Genomic DNA, 15,151 nt, shown 5'->3' with positions numbered 1-15,151 from the left:
CCAAGAACATACTTGAAGTCATAATAACAGAAAACATCCCCAACCTGGGAAAAGGAAACAGTTGCCAAATCCAGGAAGTGCAGAATTCTATAGAGGACCAAGCCAAAGAGGAACACACCAGGAGGACATTGTAATGAGAATGGCAAAAATAAAATTTAAGGAGAGAATATTAAAAGCAGCAAAGGGGAAAGTGAATCCTGAGAGAGCACCCAAGTGGAGTAGAAGGACGAGTTCACCTCTTCTCCCAAGGACACCAAAGTCACAAAAATCTGTAGAACAACCATCACTGAAAAAGTCTGAAACCTACCAGAAAAGATCTCTACAACTTAAGACATAAAGAAGGAACCACAACAAAGCTGGTAGGAGGAGTGGAGTCATGATATAATCAAATCTGATACCTTCTGGGTGGGTGACCCACAAGCTGGAGAATAATTATATTACAGAGGTTCTCCCCAGTGTCTCCCTTACAGAGGACGGTCCCCACAGTGTCAGACCTGTGAGGGTCTGACACTGGGAATAGGAGCCCCCAGAGCATTTGGCTTTAAAGCCCAGTAGGACTTGGTTGCAGGAGCTACACAGAATTGGGGAAAATAGAGATTTCACTCTTAAAGGGTGCATGCAAAATCTCACACACACCAGGGCCAAGGGCAAAAGCCACAATTTCATAGGAGCCTGGGACCAACTAGTCTTGAAGAGTCTCCTGGGGAAGTGATGGTTGCTGTGACTCACTTTGGGGAAACAGACACTGGTGGTGGCTATGTCGGGAGCATTCATCTGTGTGAGCTCTTCTATAGGTTGATATCCTGGTACCAATAGTTGGCCTTACCCAACAGCCTGCAGTCTCCAGTGCTGGGACACTTCTGGCCAAACAACTAACTGAGAGGGAGGGACACAGCCCCATCCATTGACAGACATGCTGTTTAAAGACTTCCTATGCCCACAGCCACCTCTAGACACACCCTTAGACATGACGCTGCCCACCAGAGGACCAAGACCCAGCTCTACCCACCAATGGGTAGGCACTAGCCCCTCCCACCACTAAGCCTGCACTAGCCTTTAGCCCAGCCTCACCCACTAGGGAGCAATACCAGAAGTAAGAAAATTGTACTCACAGCCTGTGGATAGAATCTGCAAATGCAGGCCAGACACTACCCCAGGGACAAGCTGGCCCTTGGCCCTTGGGTGACAAGAGAAGAATGGACTCCTGGAATGCACAGGTCATCTCCTACAGAGGGCCACTTCTCCAAGATCAAGAAATGTAACTGACCTATACGTACGTAAAATAGTAATTTTGACACAATGAGGTGACAGAGAAATATGTTTCAGAGGAAGGAACAAGATAAAAAACCGAGAAGAACTCAGTGATATGGAGATAGGCAATACCTGAGAAAGAGTTCAGGGTAACTGTAAAGATGATCAAAGAATTAAGGGTGAGAATGAATGTAGAATGAAATTAGAGGCTTTAAAAAAACCTATGGATAGATCAACTAAACAGAAAATTAACAAGGAAACACATACTTTAAATGATACAATAGACCCCAATTGATATCTATAGGACATTTCACCCCCAAAAAATGAATTTCACCTTTTTTCTCAAGCGCACACGGAACCTTCTCCAGGATAGATCACATCCTGGACCATAAATCTAGCTTTGGCAAATTCAAAAAATTTGAAATCATTCCAAGCATCTTTTCTGACCACAATGCAGTAATATTAGATCTCAATTACAGGACAAAAACTATTAAAAATCCCAACATATGGAGGCTGAACAACTCACTGCTGAATAACCAACAAATCACAGAAGAAATCAAAAAAGAAATGAAAATGCATAGAAATGAATGAAAATGAAAACACAACAACCAAAACCTATGGGACACTGTAAAAGCAGTACGGACTGTGAAGAAGGCTGAGTGCCGAAGAATTGATGCTTTTGAACTGTGGTGTTGGAGAAGACTCTTGAAGAGTCCCTTGGACTGCAAGGAGATCCAACCAGTCCATTCTGAAGGAGATCAGCCCTGGGATTTCTTTGGAAGGAATGATGCTAACGCTGAAACTCCAGTACTTTGGCCATCTCATGCAAAGAGTTGACTCATTTGAAAAGAGTCTGATGCTGGGAGGGATTGGGGGCAGGAGGAGAAGGGGATGGCAGAGGATGAGATGGCTGGATGGCATCACTGACTTGATGGACGTGAGTCTGAGTGAACTCCGGGAGTTGGTGATGGACAGGAAGGCCTGGCGTGCTGCGATTCATGGGTCGCAAAGAGTTAGACACGACTGAGCGACTGATCTGATCTGATCTGAAGGGGAAGATTCATAGCAATACAGGCTTACCTCACGAAACAAGAAAAAAGTCAAATAAATAACCTAATTCTACACCTAAAGCAACTAGAAAAGGAAGAAATGAAGAACCCCAGCATTAGTAGAAGGAAAGAAATCTTAAAAATTAGGGCAGAAATAAATGCAAAAGAAACAAAAGAGACCATAGCAAAAATCAACAAAGCCAAAAGCTGGTTCTTTGAAAGGATAAATAAAATTGACAAACCATTAGCCAGACTCATCAAGAAACAAAGGGAGAAAAATCAAATCAATAAAATTAGAAATGAAAATGGAGAGATCACAACAGACAACACAGAAATACAAAGGATCATAAGAGACTACTATCAGCAATTATACACCAATAAAATGGACAACGTGGAAGAAATGGACAAATTCTTAGAAAAGTACAACTTTCCAAAACTGAACCAGAAAGAAATAGAAAATCTTAACAGACCCATCACAAGCATGGAAATTGAAACTGTAACCAAAAATCTTCCAGCAAACAAAAGCCCAGGTCCAGACGGCTTCACAGCTGAATTCTACCAAAAATTTAGAGAAGAGCTAACACCTGTCGTACTCAAACTCTTCCAGAAAATTGCAGAGGAAGGTAAACTTCCAAACTCATTCTATGAGGCCACCATCACCCTAATACCAAAGCCTGACAAAGATGCCACAAAAAAAGAAAACCACAGGCCAATATCACTGATGAACATAGATGCAAAAATCCTTAACAAAATTCTAGCAAACAGAATCCAACAACATATTAAAAAGATCATACATCATGACCAAATGGGCTTTATCCCAGGGATGCAAGGATGCTTCAATATCTGCAAGTCAATTAATGTAATACACCACATTAACAAATTGAAAAATAAAAACCATATGATTATCTTAGTAGATGCAGAAAAAGCCTTTGACAAAATTCAACATCCATTTATGATTAAAAAAAAAAAAAAAACCCTCCAGAAAGCAGGAATAGAAGGAACATACCTCAACATAATAAAAGCTATATATGACAAACCCTCAGCAAACATTATCCTCAGTGGTGAAAAACAGAAAGCATTTCCCCTAAAGTCAGGAACAAGACAAGGGTGCCCACTCTTACCACTACTATTCAACATAGTTTTGGAAGTTTTAGCCACAGCAGTCAGAGAAGAAAAAGAAATGAATCCAGATTGGAAAGGAAGAAGTAAAACTCTCACTGTTTGCAGATGACATGATCCTCTACATAGAAAACCCTAAAGATTCCACCAGAAAATTACTAGAGCTAATCAATGAATATAGTAAAGTTTCAGGATATAAAATTAACACACAGAAATCCCTTGCATTCCTCTACACTAACAATGAGAAAACAGAGAAATTAAGGAAACAATTCCATTCACCATTGCAACGAAAAGAATAAAATACTTAGGAATATATCTACCTAAAGAAACAAAGGACCTATATATAGAAAACTATAAAACACAGGTGAAAGAAATCAAAGAGGACACAAATGGAGAAATATACCGTGTTCATGTATCGGAAGAATCAATATAGTGAAAATGAGTATACTACCCAAAGCAATCTACAGATTCAATGCAATCCCTATCAAGCTACCAATGGTATTTTTCACAGAACTAAAACAAATAATTTTACAATTTGTATGGAAATACAAAAACCCTTGAATAGCCAAAGCAATCTTGAGAAAGAATGGAACTGGAGGAATCAATCTGCCTGACTTCAGTCTCTACTACAAAGCCACAGTCATCAACAGTATGGTACTGGCACAAAGACAGAAATATTGATCAATGGAACAAAATAGAAAGCCCAGAGATAAATCCATGCACCTATGGACACCTTCTCTTTGACAAAGGAAGCAAGAATACACAATGGAGAAAAGACAATCTCTTTAACAAGTAGTGCTGGGAAAGCTGGTCAAGCACTTGTAAAAGAATGAAACTAGAACACTTTCTAACACCATACACAAAAATAAACTCAAAATGGATTAAAGATCTAAACGTAAGATCAGAAACTATTAAACTCCTAGTGGAAAACATTGGCAAAACACTCTCCGACATAAACCACAGCAGGATCTTCTATGACCCACTTCTCAGAATATTGGCAATAAAAGCAAAAATAAACAAATGGGACCTAATTAAAATTAAAAGCTTCTGCACAATAAAGGAAACTCTAAGCAAGGTGAAAAGACAGACTTCAGAATGGGAGAAAATAATAGCAAACGAAGAAACGGACAAAGAATTAATCTCAAAAATATACAAGCAACTCCTGCAGCTCAATTCCAGAAAAATAAAAGACCCAATCAAAAAGTGGGCCAAAGAACTAAACAGACATTTCTCCAAAGAAGACATACAAATGGCTAACAAACACATGAAAAGATGTTCAACATCACTCGTTATCAGAGAAATGCAAGTCAAAACCACAATGAGGTACCATCTCACCCAGTCATAATGGCTGCGATCCAAATACAAGCAATAAATGCTGGAGAGGGTGTGGAGAAAAGGGAACCCTCTTACACTGTTGGTGGGAATGCAAACTAGTACAGCCACTATGGAGAACTGTGGAGATTCCTTAAATACTGGAAATAGAACTGCCATACCAGTCCATTCTAAAGAAGATCAGCCCTGGGATTTGTTTGGAAGGAATGATGCTAAAGCTGAAACTCCAGTACTTTGGCCACCTCATGTGAAGAGTTGACTCATTGGAAAAGACTCTGATGCTGGGAGGGATTGGGGGCAGGAGGAGAAGGGGATGGCAGAGGATGAGATGGCTGGATGGCATCACTGACTCAATGGACGTGAGTCTGAGTGAACTCCAGGAGTTGGTGATGGACAGGGAGGCCTGGCGTGCTGCGATTCATGGGGTCGCAAAGAGTCGGACATGACTAAACAAGTGGACTGAACTGATGACCCAGCAATCCCACTGCTGGGCATACACACTGAGGAAACCAGAATTGAAAGAGACACGTGTACCCCAATGTTCATTGCAGTACTGCTTATAATAGGCAAGACATGGAAGCAACCTAGATGTCTGTCAGCAGATGAATGGATAAGAAAGCTGTGGTACATATACACAATGGAATATTACTCAGCCATTAAAAAGAATACATTTGAATCAGTTCTAATGAGGTGGATGAAACTGGAGCCTATTATACAGGGTGAAGGAACCCAGAAAGAAAAACACCAGTACAGTATACTAACGCATATATATGGAATTTAGAAAGATGGTAATGACAACCCTGTATGTGAGACAGCAGAAGAGACACAGATGTATAGAACAGTCTTTTTGACTCTGTGGTGGGGGGGGCGATGATTTGGGAGAATGGCATTAAAACATGTATAATATCATATAAAAAATGAATTGCAGTCCAGGTTTGATGCAGGATACAGGATGCTTGAGGCTGGTGCACTGGGATGACCCAGAGGGATGCGATGGGGAGGGAGGTGAGAGGGGGTGTTCAGGATGGGGAACACATGTACACTCATGGCAGATTGAAGTCAATGTATGACAAAACCAATACAATATTTTAAAGTAAAATAAATAAATTTTTAAAAAAGAATTAGAAAATATAAAAGCAAGGGAAAAGCAATAGGTAACAATTAGGGATTCCCATAAGGGTGACTTTTCAACAAAAGCTGCAGGCCAGAAGGGAGGGGCATGATATACTTAAAGTAATAAAGAAGAATAACCTCCAATTAAGAATACTCTACCTGGCAAGGTTCTCTTTCAGATATTTGATAGATTGAAAGCATCACAGACAAGAAAGAGCTGAAAGAGTTCAGCACTACCAAAATAGCTTTACAACAAATGTTAAAGGAACTTATCTAAGTATGACTAGAAACATGAAAATTATGGAAAGGAAAAATTCATCAGGAAAGGCAAACATATAGTAAAGGTAGGAAATCATCCACTCAGAATAAAAACTAGTAGGATTATTAAAAGACAAAAGGAGTAAAATCATCCATAACTACAATGAGCAGTTATGTGATACACAAAACAATTAGATGTAAAATATATTGAAAACAGTAATCATGAGGATCATAGAGTACAAGTGCAGGGTTTTAAAGATGTATTTGAAATTAAGACATCAGTAATTGTATAACCATCATATATATATATTATATATATATAATGAATGATATATAAAAACCTCATGGTAACTACAATCTAAAAATCTGTAATAGATATACACATAGAAAAAAAAGAAAAATGAATCCAAACCTAACAGTAAATATAACCATCAAATATAAGAGAACAGAGCAAAAGAAGAAAGGAAGAGAAGAACTACAAAACAACCTCATAAAGACTTTTTCAAAGCCAATAAGAGCATACATTAAAATTCAACATACGTTGAAATTAGTTTCAACGTAAATAAGCTAAATACTACAATGAAAAGACATAAAGTAGCTTAATGTGAAAACAGGCCTGCATGTAGGCTGCCAACAAGAGATTTGCCTCAATCTAAGGAGACACAAACTGAAAGTGAGAGAATGGAAGAATGTATTCCATGCAAATAGGTTGAAAAGAAGGCCAAGATAGCAATAGTTGTATCAGAAACAATAGACTTTACAATAAAGACTGGTAAAAGAGACAGGATATTACATTATTATCAAGGAATCAATCCAAGAAGAAGATATAAGAATTGTTAATATACCCCAACATAGGAGCATCTAAACACAAAAAGCAAATACCAGCAGACATAAGGGAGAAGTCAACAGTAACACAGTAATAAAGACAGTTCTAAGAGGGAAGTTTATAGTGATGCAAGTTTACTTTGTCAAGCAAGAAAAATCTTAAATAAACAACCTAACCCTACACATAAAGGGCCTAGAAAAAGAACAAACAAAACTCAGATTTAGTCGAAAGAAAGAAACATAAAGATATGAGCAGAAATAAATGAAACACAGAGTAGAAAAAAAATAGAAAAAGTCAATGAAACTAATAGCTGTTTCATTGAAAAGATTTAAAAATTGATAAACATTTTGCCAGATTCATCAAGTAAAAAAGAGAGACAGCCCAAATCAATAAAATAAAAAATAAAAGGAAAAGCTACAACTGACACCACAGAAATTCAAAGGACCATAAGAGACTACAGAAAACAACTATACACCAATAAGATGAACAACCTATAAGAAATGGACAAGTTCTTAGCAAGGTACAATCTCTCAAGTTAGAACTAGGAAAAAATAGAAAGTAGGAGCAGACCAATTACTACTAATGAAATTGTGTCAATAATTAAAAAAAAAAAAAAAAAACTTCCAGGAAACAAAAGTCAAGATCAGATGTCTTCACAGGAGGATTTTACCAAAGATTCAGAGAAGAGTTAACAAGAAACTTTCTGAAAGTATTCCCCAAAAAAATTGCAGAGGAAGGAATGCTTGTGAACCCGTTCCATGAGGTCAGCATAACCCTGATACAAAGATATTAAAAAAAATTATTATTGATAAACATGGGTGCAAAAATTCTCAACAAAATATTAGGAATCTGAATCCAACAATACATGAAAAGGGTTATAAAACATGATCAAGTAGGATTTATTCCAGGGATTCAAGGATAGTTCAATACCCTCAAATCAATCACCATGATATACCACATTAACAAACTGAAGAATAAAACTATATGATTATCTCAATAGATGTAGAAAAAGGTTTTGACAAAGCTCAACATCCATGGATGATACAAACTCTCCAAAAGTGGCCATAAAGTGAACATACCTTAACATAATAAACACCTTATATGACAAACCTACAGCTAACATCATACTCAGTGATGAAAAGCTGAAAGCATTTCCTGTAAGATCAGGAACAAGACAAGGATGCTCACTCTCACCATTTTTATTTAACATACTATTGGAAGTCCTAGTAACAGCAGTCAGACAAGATAAATGAAATTAATCCAGATTGGAAAGGGAGAAGTAAAACTCTCACTGTTTGCAGATGGCATGATACCAAAAGAGAAAATTCTAAAGATGCCACTGGAAAACTACTAGAACTCATTAATAAATTTGGTAAAACTGAAGGATGTAAAAGCAATATACACAAATCTGTTTCATTTCTATACATCTTAATGAACTATCAGAAAGAGAAATTAAGGAAATAATCCCACTTATCAAATTAAGAAGGAAAAATGCCTAGGAATATACCTACCTAAGGCTTCCCTGATAGCTCAGTTGGTAAAAAACCTGCTTGCAATGCAGGAGAACCCAGTTCAATTCCTGGGTTGGGAAGATCTTCTGGAGAAGGGCTAGGCTACCCACTCCAGTATTCTTGGGCTTCCCTTATGGCTTAGCTGGTAAAGAATCTGCCTGGAATGCAGGAGACCTGGGTTTGATCCGTGGGTTGGGAAGATCCCCTGGAGAAGGGAAAGGCCACCTACTCCAGTATGGTGGCCTGGAGAATTCCACAGACTATGTAGTCCATGGGGTCGCAAAGAGTCGGACACCACTGAGTGACTTGCACTTCCACTGTTTTTCAAGGAGATAAAAGTCCTGTACTTGGAAAACCATAAGACATTGCTGAACAAAATTGAAGATGATACAAACAGATGGAAAGATATACTGTGTTTATGAACTGGAAGAATTGACATTTTTCAAATGACCATATAACTCAAGGCAATCCACAGTTCAATATAGTTCCTATCAAAATTCTAAGGATGTTTTTCACAGAACTAGAACATATAATATAAAAATCTGTATGGAAACACAAAAGAATAGCCAAAACAATCTTGAGAAAGAACAAAACCAGAGGAATCAGGCTCCCTGACTTCAGACTATACTACAGAGTTACAATAATCAAAACCAGTATGGTACTGGCACAAAAACAAACACAAAGATCTATGGAAGAGTATGGAGAGTCCAGAAATAAGTCTGAGGTTATATTGTCAAATTCATCTACAACAAAGGCAAGAATATACAGTAGAGGAAAAAAAAACAGTTTCTTAAGTAAGTGGTGCTGGGAAAACAGGACAGCTACATGAAAAGGAATGAAATTAGAACATTCTCTAGCATCTTACACATAAACAAACTCAAAATGGTTAAAGACCTAAATATAAGACCAGAAACCATAAAAATGCTGTAAGTAAAAATAGAACACTCTGACATAAATCATACCAATACATTTTTTGGATCTGTCTCCTAAATCAAAAGATATAAAATATAAACAGATGGAACTTAATTAATCTTAAAAGCTTTTGGATGGCAAAGGAAACTATCAACAAAACAAAAGGCAATCTATTAAATGGAAGAAAATATTTGCAAATTGTATGACTGATAAAGGGTTACTTTCCAAACTATATAAACAGCTCATACAACTCAACATCAATTAAAAAAAAACAACCAAACACTCCAGTTTAAAAATAGGCAAATGACCTGAATTTTTTTCTAAAGATGACCTACAGATGGCCAACAGGCACATGAAAAGATACTCAATGTCATAAGTCCTCAGAGAAATGAAAATCAAAACCACAATGAGATATCACCTCACAGCTTCAGAATGGCTATCATCAGAAAGAACACAAATAACAGAATATATATATATATGGACAGGGAGGCCTGGCATGCTGCAATTCATGGGGTCAAAAAGAGTTGGACATGACTGAGCGACTGAACTGAACTGATCTGAGATATGTATATCTAAGTCACTTTGCTGTACAGAAGAAATTAATGCAACATTGTAAATCAGCTATATTTCAGTAAAAGTTTAAAAAAAATGATAAAATAATAAAGTATTAAAAAAAGAACATAATAACAAGAGAATGGCAAAAATGTGGAGAAAACAGACCCCATATACCCTTTTGGTGGGAATGTTTCCTATGGAAAACAGTATGGAGGTTTCTCAAAAAACCAGAACTACCGTATGACCCAGCAATTTCACTCCTGGATATTTATCTAAAAAACAAAAAAATAAAAATAAAGCACTAATTTTTAAATATACATGCATCCAGTGTTGATAGCAGTATTATTTACAATTGCCAAGATATGGAAGCAACCTAAGTTTCCATCAAGAGATTTGTGCATAAAGAAGATGTGGTATATTTACTAAAAAGAAACAGACTCACATATACAGAGGACAGAGTAGTGGTTATCCGTGGGGAGAGGGATGTGGGGAGTCGCAAAATAGTTGTAGGACAATAAGAGGTACAAAGTATTATGTATAAAATAAGCTGCAAGGATATATAGTTCAGCACAGGGAATATGGGCAATATTTTATAGTAACTGTAAATGGAATATAACTTTTTAGAAATGGTAAATCACTGTGTTGTACACATGAAACTTATACATTGTATATCAACTATATCCCAGTAATTTTTTTTTATATAATTGAGTTTTGGAAAACACTTCTAGAATCTAGTACTTGCATGCCTTTTATCAAGTAGCCTTTTTATATGTTCATTTCAGAAATGGGAAAATGAGAGCATTACTTCATACCAGGACAACTCAAAAAAGATTTATCTAAGCTTAATGGTCACTTTTAAGATTATGCTGGAAAAATGAAAATCATCTATATATTTTATTAGGTTGGATTTTCTTGTGCTTACTAGCATCATAATTGGAGAGTGAAGTTAACTACAATGGCCAAATAGGATATTACAAATTATTTTATTATAGTTATTTCTTTTACCATGGACTATTTAGAGAATATATGACATGATTTCCCAACCTATGTATTGTAATTCTTTAGTCTTTTGTATAGACGTTGGTGAAAAATAGTGACTTAGATTTCATATATTTATACACACACACACACACACACACACACACACACACACATACATATACAAACACGCATAAATAGAAGTGCCTGTCACAATTTTGCCTATTTAATAAGTGTTTATATTTCTTTATTACTTAAAGGGTAAATTAATTTCCTTTTCAGCTTTCTTTCACAGTAAGGGCTATTTGATATTTTTTGATTATAGGGAAATAAGTACCTTCTGTAGGTGCTTATCTTTGAAGTTACAAGTTCTAGTCTGCTTTTAATAAGCATCATAATTGATGTTCAGCAAGTGAAATGTTATAGTAAAATATAGAATTTTTAGAGAAGAAGTAATGAGTTTAGGATTAATACTGTTATCTTTATACCTTCCCTACCCCCATGGAAAAAGAAACTATCTGTGAAGATTTTAAATAAATATATGCATAGCACCAAAAATGCTTCATTTATTGTAAATACCCATTTCTGTTTTGTCTGCAGCTTTTCCACTATAAATGGGTTAGATATTTGTTTTGAATTTTTAAAAAATAGAAAAGTAAATTATTTTTTATTTTGTGGAGACTTTTTTTGGATTTAGCGTTTGGCAAGCAGGATAGGAGTTTAGTTTCATACTTTGCATCATCTTTGTATCACCTCTCAATTGGTAGGTTAAGAGCAGGCCTGGCTCCCACGTGGGGAAGGTAGTAACATGTCTATTCTGTGGATGGTGGCCTCTGTTGGGGTATTGTGTGAAAAGCCCTGGACGCTCTGGAGAAGGAGTTCTGGGCCCTCTCATCCCCGCATCGATGGGGGACAGGTGAACCTGTGTGATCAGGTGTCTGACCTGTGCTTCACTTAGTTGGGGGTCTTTCCCCTCTTCTTCCTTCTCCTGTTCCTGCTTTCTTCATTTTTCTCTGCCCACTCCTTGCCTCCTCTTTTCTTCTTACTCATCTGTTATTGGCAGTCAGTTTACTGAGAGGGCTTTCCCCCTTTTCTCTACCCAAAGTCCTTTTCCCTGAAAGGTCGATGGCATGCTTTGGGAGAGGAAGATACCGTCTGGAGGTGAGAGTGACCCACACATGGGCACAGTTGCTCTTGGCCATTGTGATAAATTGTGGCGACCAAAGGTATCCCTTTCTGAAATGCCTTGAATAAAATATTTGAATTGTATTAAGTGTGATATAGGTTCTATACATGCACGTAAGACATGCCTATACATGCTTGTGTGGGTGTTGCAAATATTTCTCATGATTTTACTGGGGATTCCTGTAGAGATTACTTTTTAGAAGTTGAAATTAACTTTAAAATTTAGGATTTAAAATATCTTTAGGAAATGTCCTCATATAGCAGATGTTACTGGGCAAGAAGGAGAGTGGTCTATGGTGAAATTAAGTGGATCTGTCACTCAGTCTTGGCTTCCGTCTTCACCGAGGTCTGCTGATCTTCCACGATTTCATTTGAAGATTAATTAGAGAAGGGCCTTAGGACCTCATGGTCATCTACGTAATCCACTTTGAAATCCAAGGGCAGAGAAGAAGGGACACATAGTAGAACTAATAATGTGTTTCCATAGGGCGAGCTTTTAGAAGTAACAAACGAATACATTTTGCTGAGTTTGGTTAGGTCTAGTTTTTGACGTTTGGAATATCCCTGATTTTCTGTTTAACTGTGATGTCTGTGTTGCCCCCCAGGAAGTGTGCGACATGAAGTCTGAGGGTCAGGCCACTGTCATCCAGCGGCTGGAGCAGACCATCGAGGATCTGAAGACCAAGATAGCTGAGCTGGAGAAGCAATACCCTGCCCTAGACACGGGTCTGGAAGCCCTCAGGTTGGGCGAAAAGGATGTCGGATATGAAAGGGTTGTACAGGCCAAGTCCATCCAGACGTCCCCGGTGGAAGAGGGTGGTGTGCTGGCACGTCCTCCTGGGGGGGCCCCGCAGGTGGGTCCCCCACCCTTGACTGCACATGGAGAATCGGCGGAGCAGCCCTTGCCTTCGGGACCTCAGACCATGTTCTGCTCAGAAATCTCTTTGGTTGTGTCTCCAAGGCGGATATCAGTTCAGCTTGATGCACAGCCGTCCCTCCAGCCTCCACCGCCTGCATCCCTCCCCTGGTCTGACAGTCACGGACAGGCCAGGTCCCAGACTTCCCATTCTCCTCTTCACACTGGGTTTGAAACCAGCCAGGGGCACTCTGCTTTCTCCTCCTCTGGAAATGGCTGTGACATCCCCACTGCACCACCTCTGCCTCCAGAGACCTCCCCTCTGATGCCTGGGCTGGGCACCGAGTCTTCCCCAGCACCCCTGACCCCCGGTGCACCTGGCCCTGCACTGCCCAGCCCAGCAGGCCTCTCACCTCCTCCTTGTCTAGGTCCAGAGATGCTGCCACCCCCTTCTCTACCTTTGCCTGGAGTGGGAATTCCTCCCGCCCCTCCTCTTCCTGGGGTGGGGATCCCTACCCCTCCACCTCTTCCCGGGGTGGGGATCCCTCCCGCCCCGCCCCTTCCCGGGGTGGGGATCCCTCCTCCCCCGCCCCTTCCCGGCGTGGGGATCCCTCCCGCCCCACCCCTTCCCGGCGTGGGGATCCCTCCCGCCCCGCCCCTTCCCGGGGCGGGGATCCCTCCTCCCCCGCCCCTTCCCGGCGTGGGGATCCCTCCTCCCCCGCCCCTTCCCGGCGTGGGGATCCCTCCTCCCCCGCCCCTTCCCGGCGTGGGGATCCCTCCCGCCCCGCCCCTTCCCGGCGTGGGGATCCCTCCTCCCCCGCCCCTTCCCGGCGTGGGGATCCCTCCCGCCCCGCCCCTTCCCGGCGTGGGGATCCCTCCTCCCCCGCCCCTTCCCGGCGTGGGGATCCCTCCTCCCCCGCCCCTTCCCGGCGTGGGGATCCCTCCTCCCCCGCCCCTTCCCGGCGTGGGGATCCCTCCTCCCCCGCCCCTTCCCGGCGTGGGGATCCCTCCTCCCCCGCCCCTTCCCGGCGTGGGGATCCCTCCTCCCCCGCCCCTTCCCGGCGTGGGGATCCCTCCTCCCCCGCCCCTTCCCGGCGTGGGGATCCCTCCTCCCCCGCCCCTTCCCGGCGTGGGGATCCCTCCTCCCCCTCCTCTTCCCGGCATGGGGATCCCTCCTCCCCCTCCTCTTCCCGGCGTGGGGATCCCTCCTCCCCCTCCTCTTCCCAGTGAAGGAATACCTCCTGCCCCACCTCCTCCTCCTCCTCCAGGTGTGGGGATTCCACCTCCTCTAACACCTCCGCCCCCACCCCCTCCTGGATCAGGCCTTCCTCTCCCACGACAAGTTGGGAGTAGCACTTTACCGACACCTCAGGTGTGTGGCTTTCTTCCTCCTCCGTTGCCTCTTGGCTTGTTTGGATTTGGGATGAACCAGGAAAAAGGGAGTAGGAAGCAGCCAGTAGAGCCTTGTCGGCCAATGAAGCCTCTATATTGGACAAGAATTCAGCTGCACAGTAGAAGGTAACACCAGCAGCGTTCCTCTTTGCATAATTTGTCAAAATGAGAGAAGTGGTTTCCTCTCTGTATCAAATCTGTATCCAAAGCTAGTCTCTAGATTTTTACATCAATATTTAGTGGAGCAATTTTAGACTTTTCTCCAGAAGTATCCAAGTGATAAATCATGTGTATCAATGTACACATTTCTGTCTATATAGTTTTTTAATTAATTTCTTTTTTAATTGAAGGATAATTGCTTTGCAGAATTTTGTTGTTTTCTGTCAAATCTCAACATATTTAATTTTTAATTGACCTTCTAAGGATTGATGGATAGATCTTTCTTGGCCTATGTGAGCTGTTGCCTTGTTGCAAAGCCTCACTCTGACAAATAACTTATAAAAGTAAATCAAGTCGTTAAACAGACAAACCCTTGAGGATGTATTCTGCATCCTTTTGAAGGCATGGTCTTGTTTTACTATTCAGAAAAGTGATACACAAAAATCCACATGTGTGGATTTCACCCGTGTGTGAAATGATTTAGGTCTGACCATTTTCATGGCACTTCTATAGATGATTTGCAATGCTGTGAAATCATAAAATCACAGACTTACATGACTTTTACAAAAGACATGATATTTATAAAAGAATGCCTCCCAGCAGGTTTGCTACTGGTGTATTACTTACCCATGGATGGTCCGTAACCTGGTTCCCT

General features: G+C 40.4%; 1 protein-coding gene across 1 annotated transcript in view; it reads left to right on the top strand.

Annotated features, from left to right (window-relative positions):
- FMN2 (formin 2) overlaps positions 1-15,151 on the top strand; it is a 373,106-nt gene that overhangs the window by 139,263 nt on the left and 218,692 nt on the right. Inside the window, exon 5 of the mRNA XM_055587923.1 lies at positions 12,695-14,463. Within this exon, the coding sequence (XP_055443898.1) occupies positions 12,695-14,463 (1,769 nt within the window). The remainder of the gene's footprint in view (positions 1-12,694; positions 14,464-15,151) is intronic.

Source organism: Bubalus kerabau, chromosome 1 (genome assembly GCF_029407905.1).
Source record: "Bubalus kerabau isolate K-KA32 ecotype Philippines breed swamp buffalo chromosome 1, PCC_UOA_SB_1v2, whole genome shotgun sequence".
Classification (NCBI taxonomy): Eukaryota; Metazoa; Chordata; class Mammalia; order Artiodactyla; family Bovidae; genus Bubalus; species Bubalus kerabau.
This window is presented reverse-complemented; position numbering and strand designations above follow the sequence as displayed.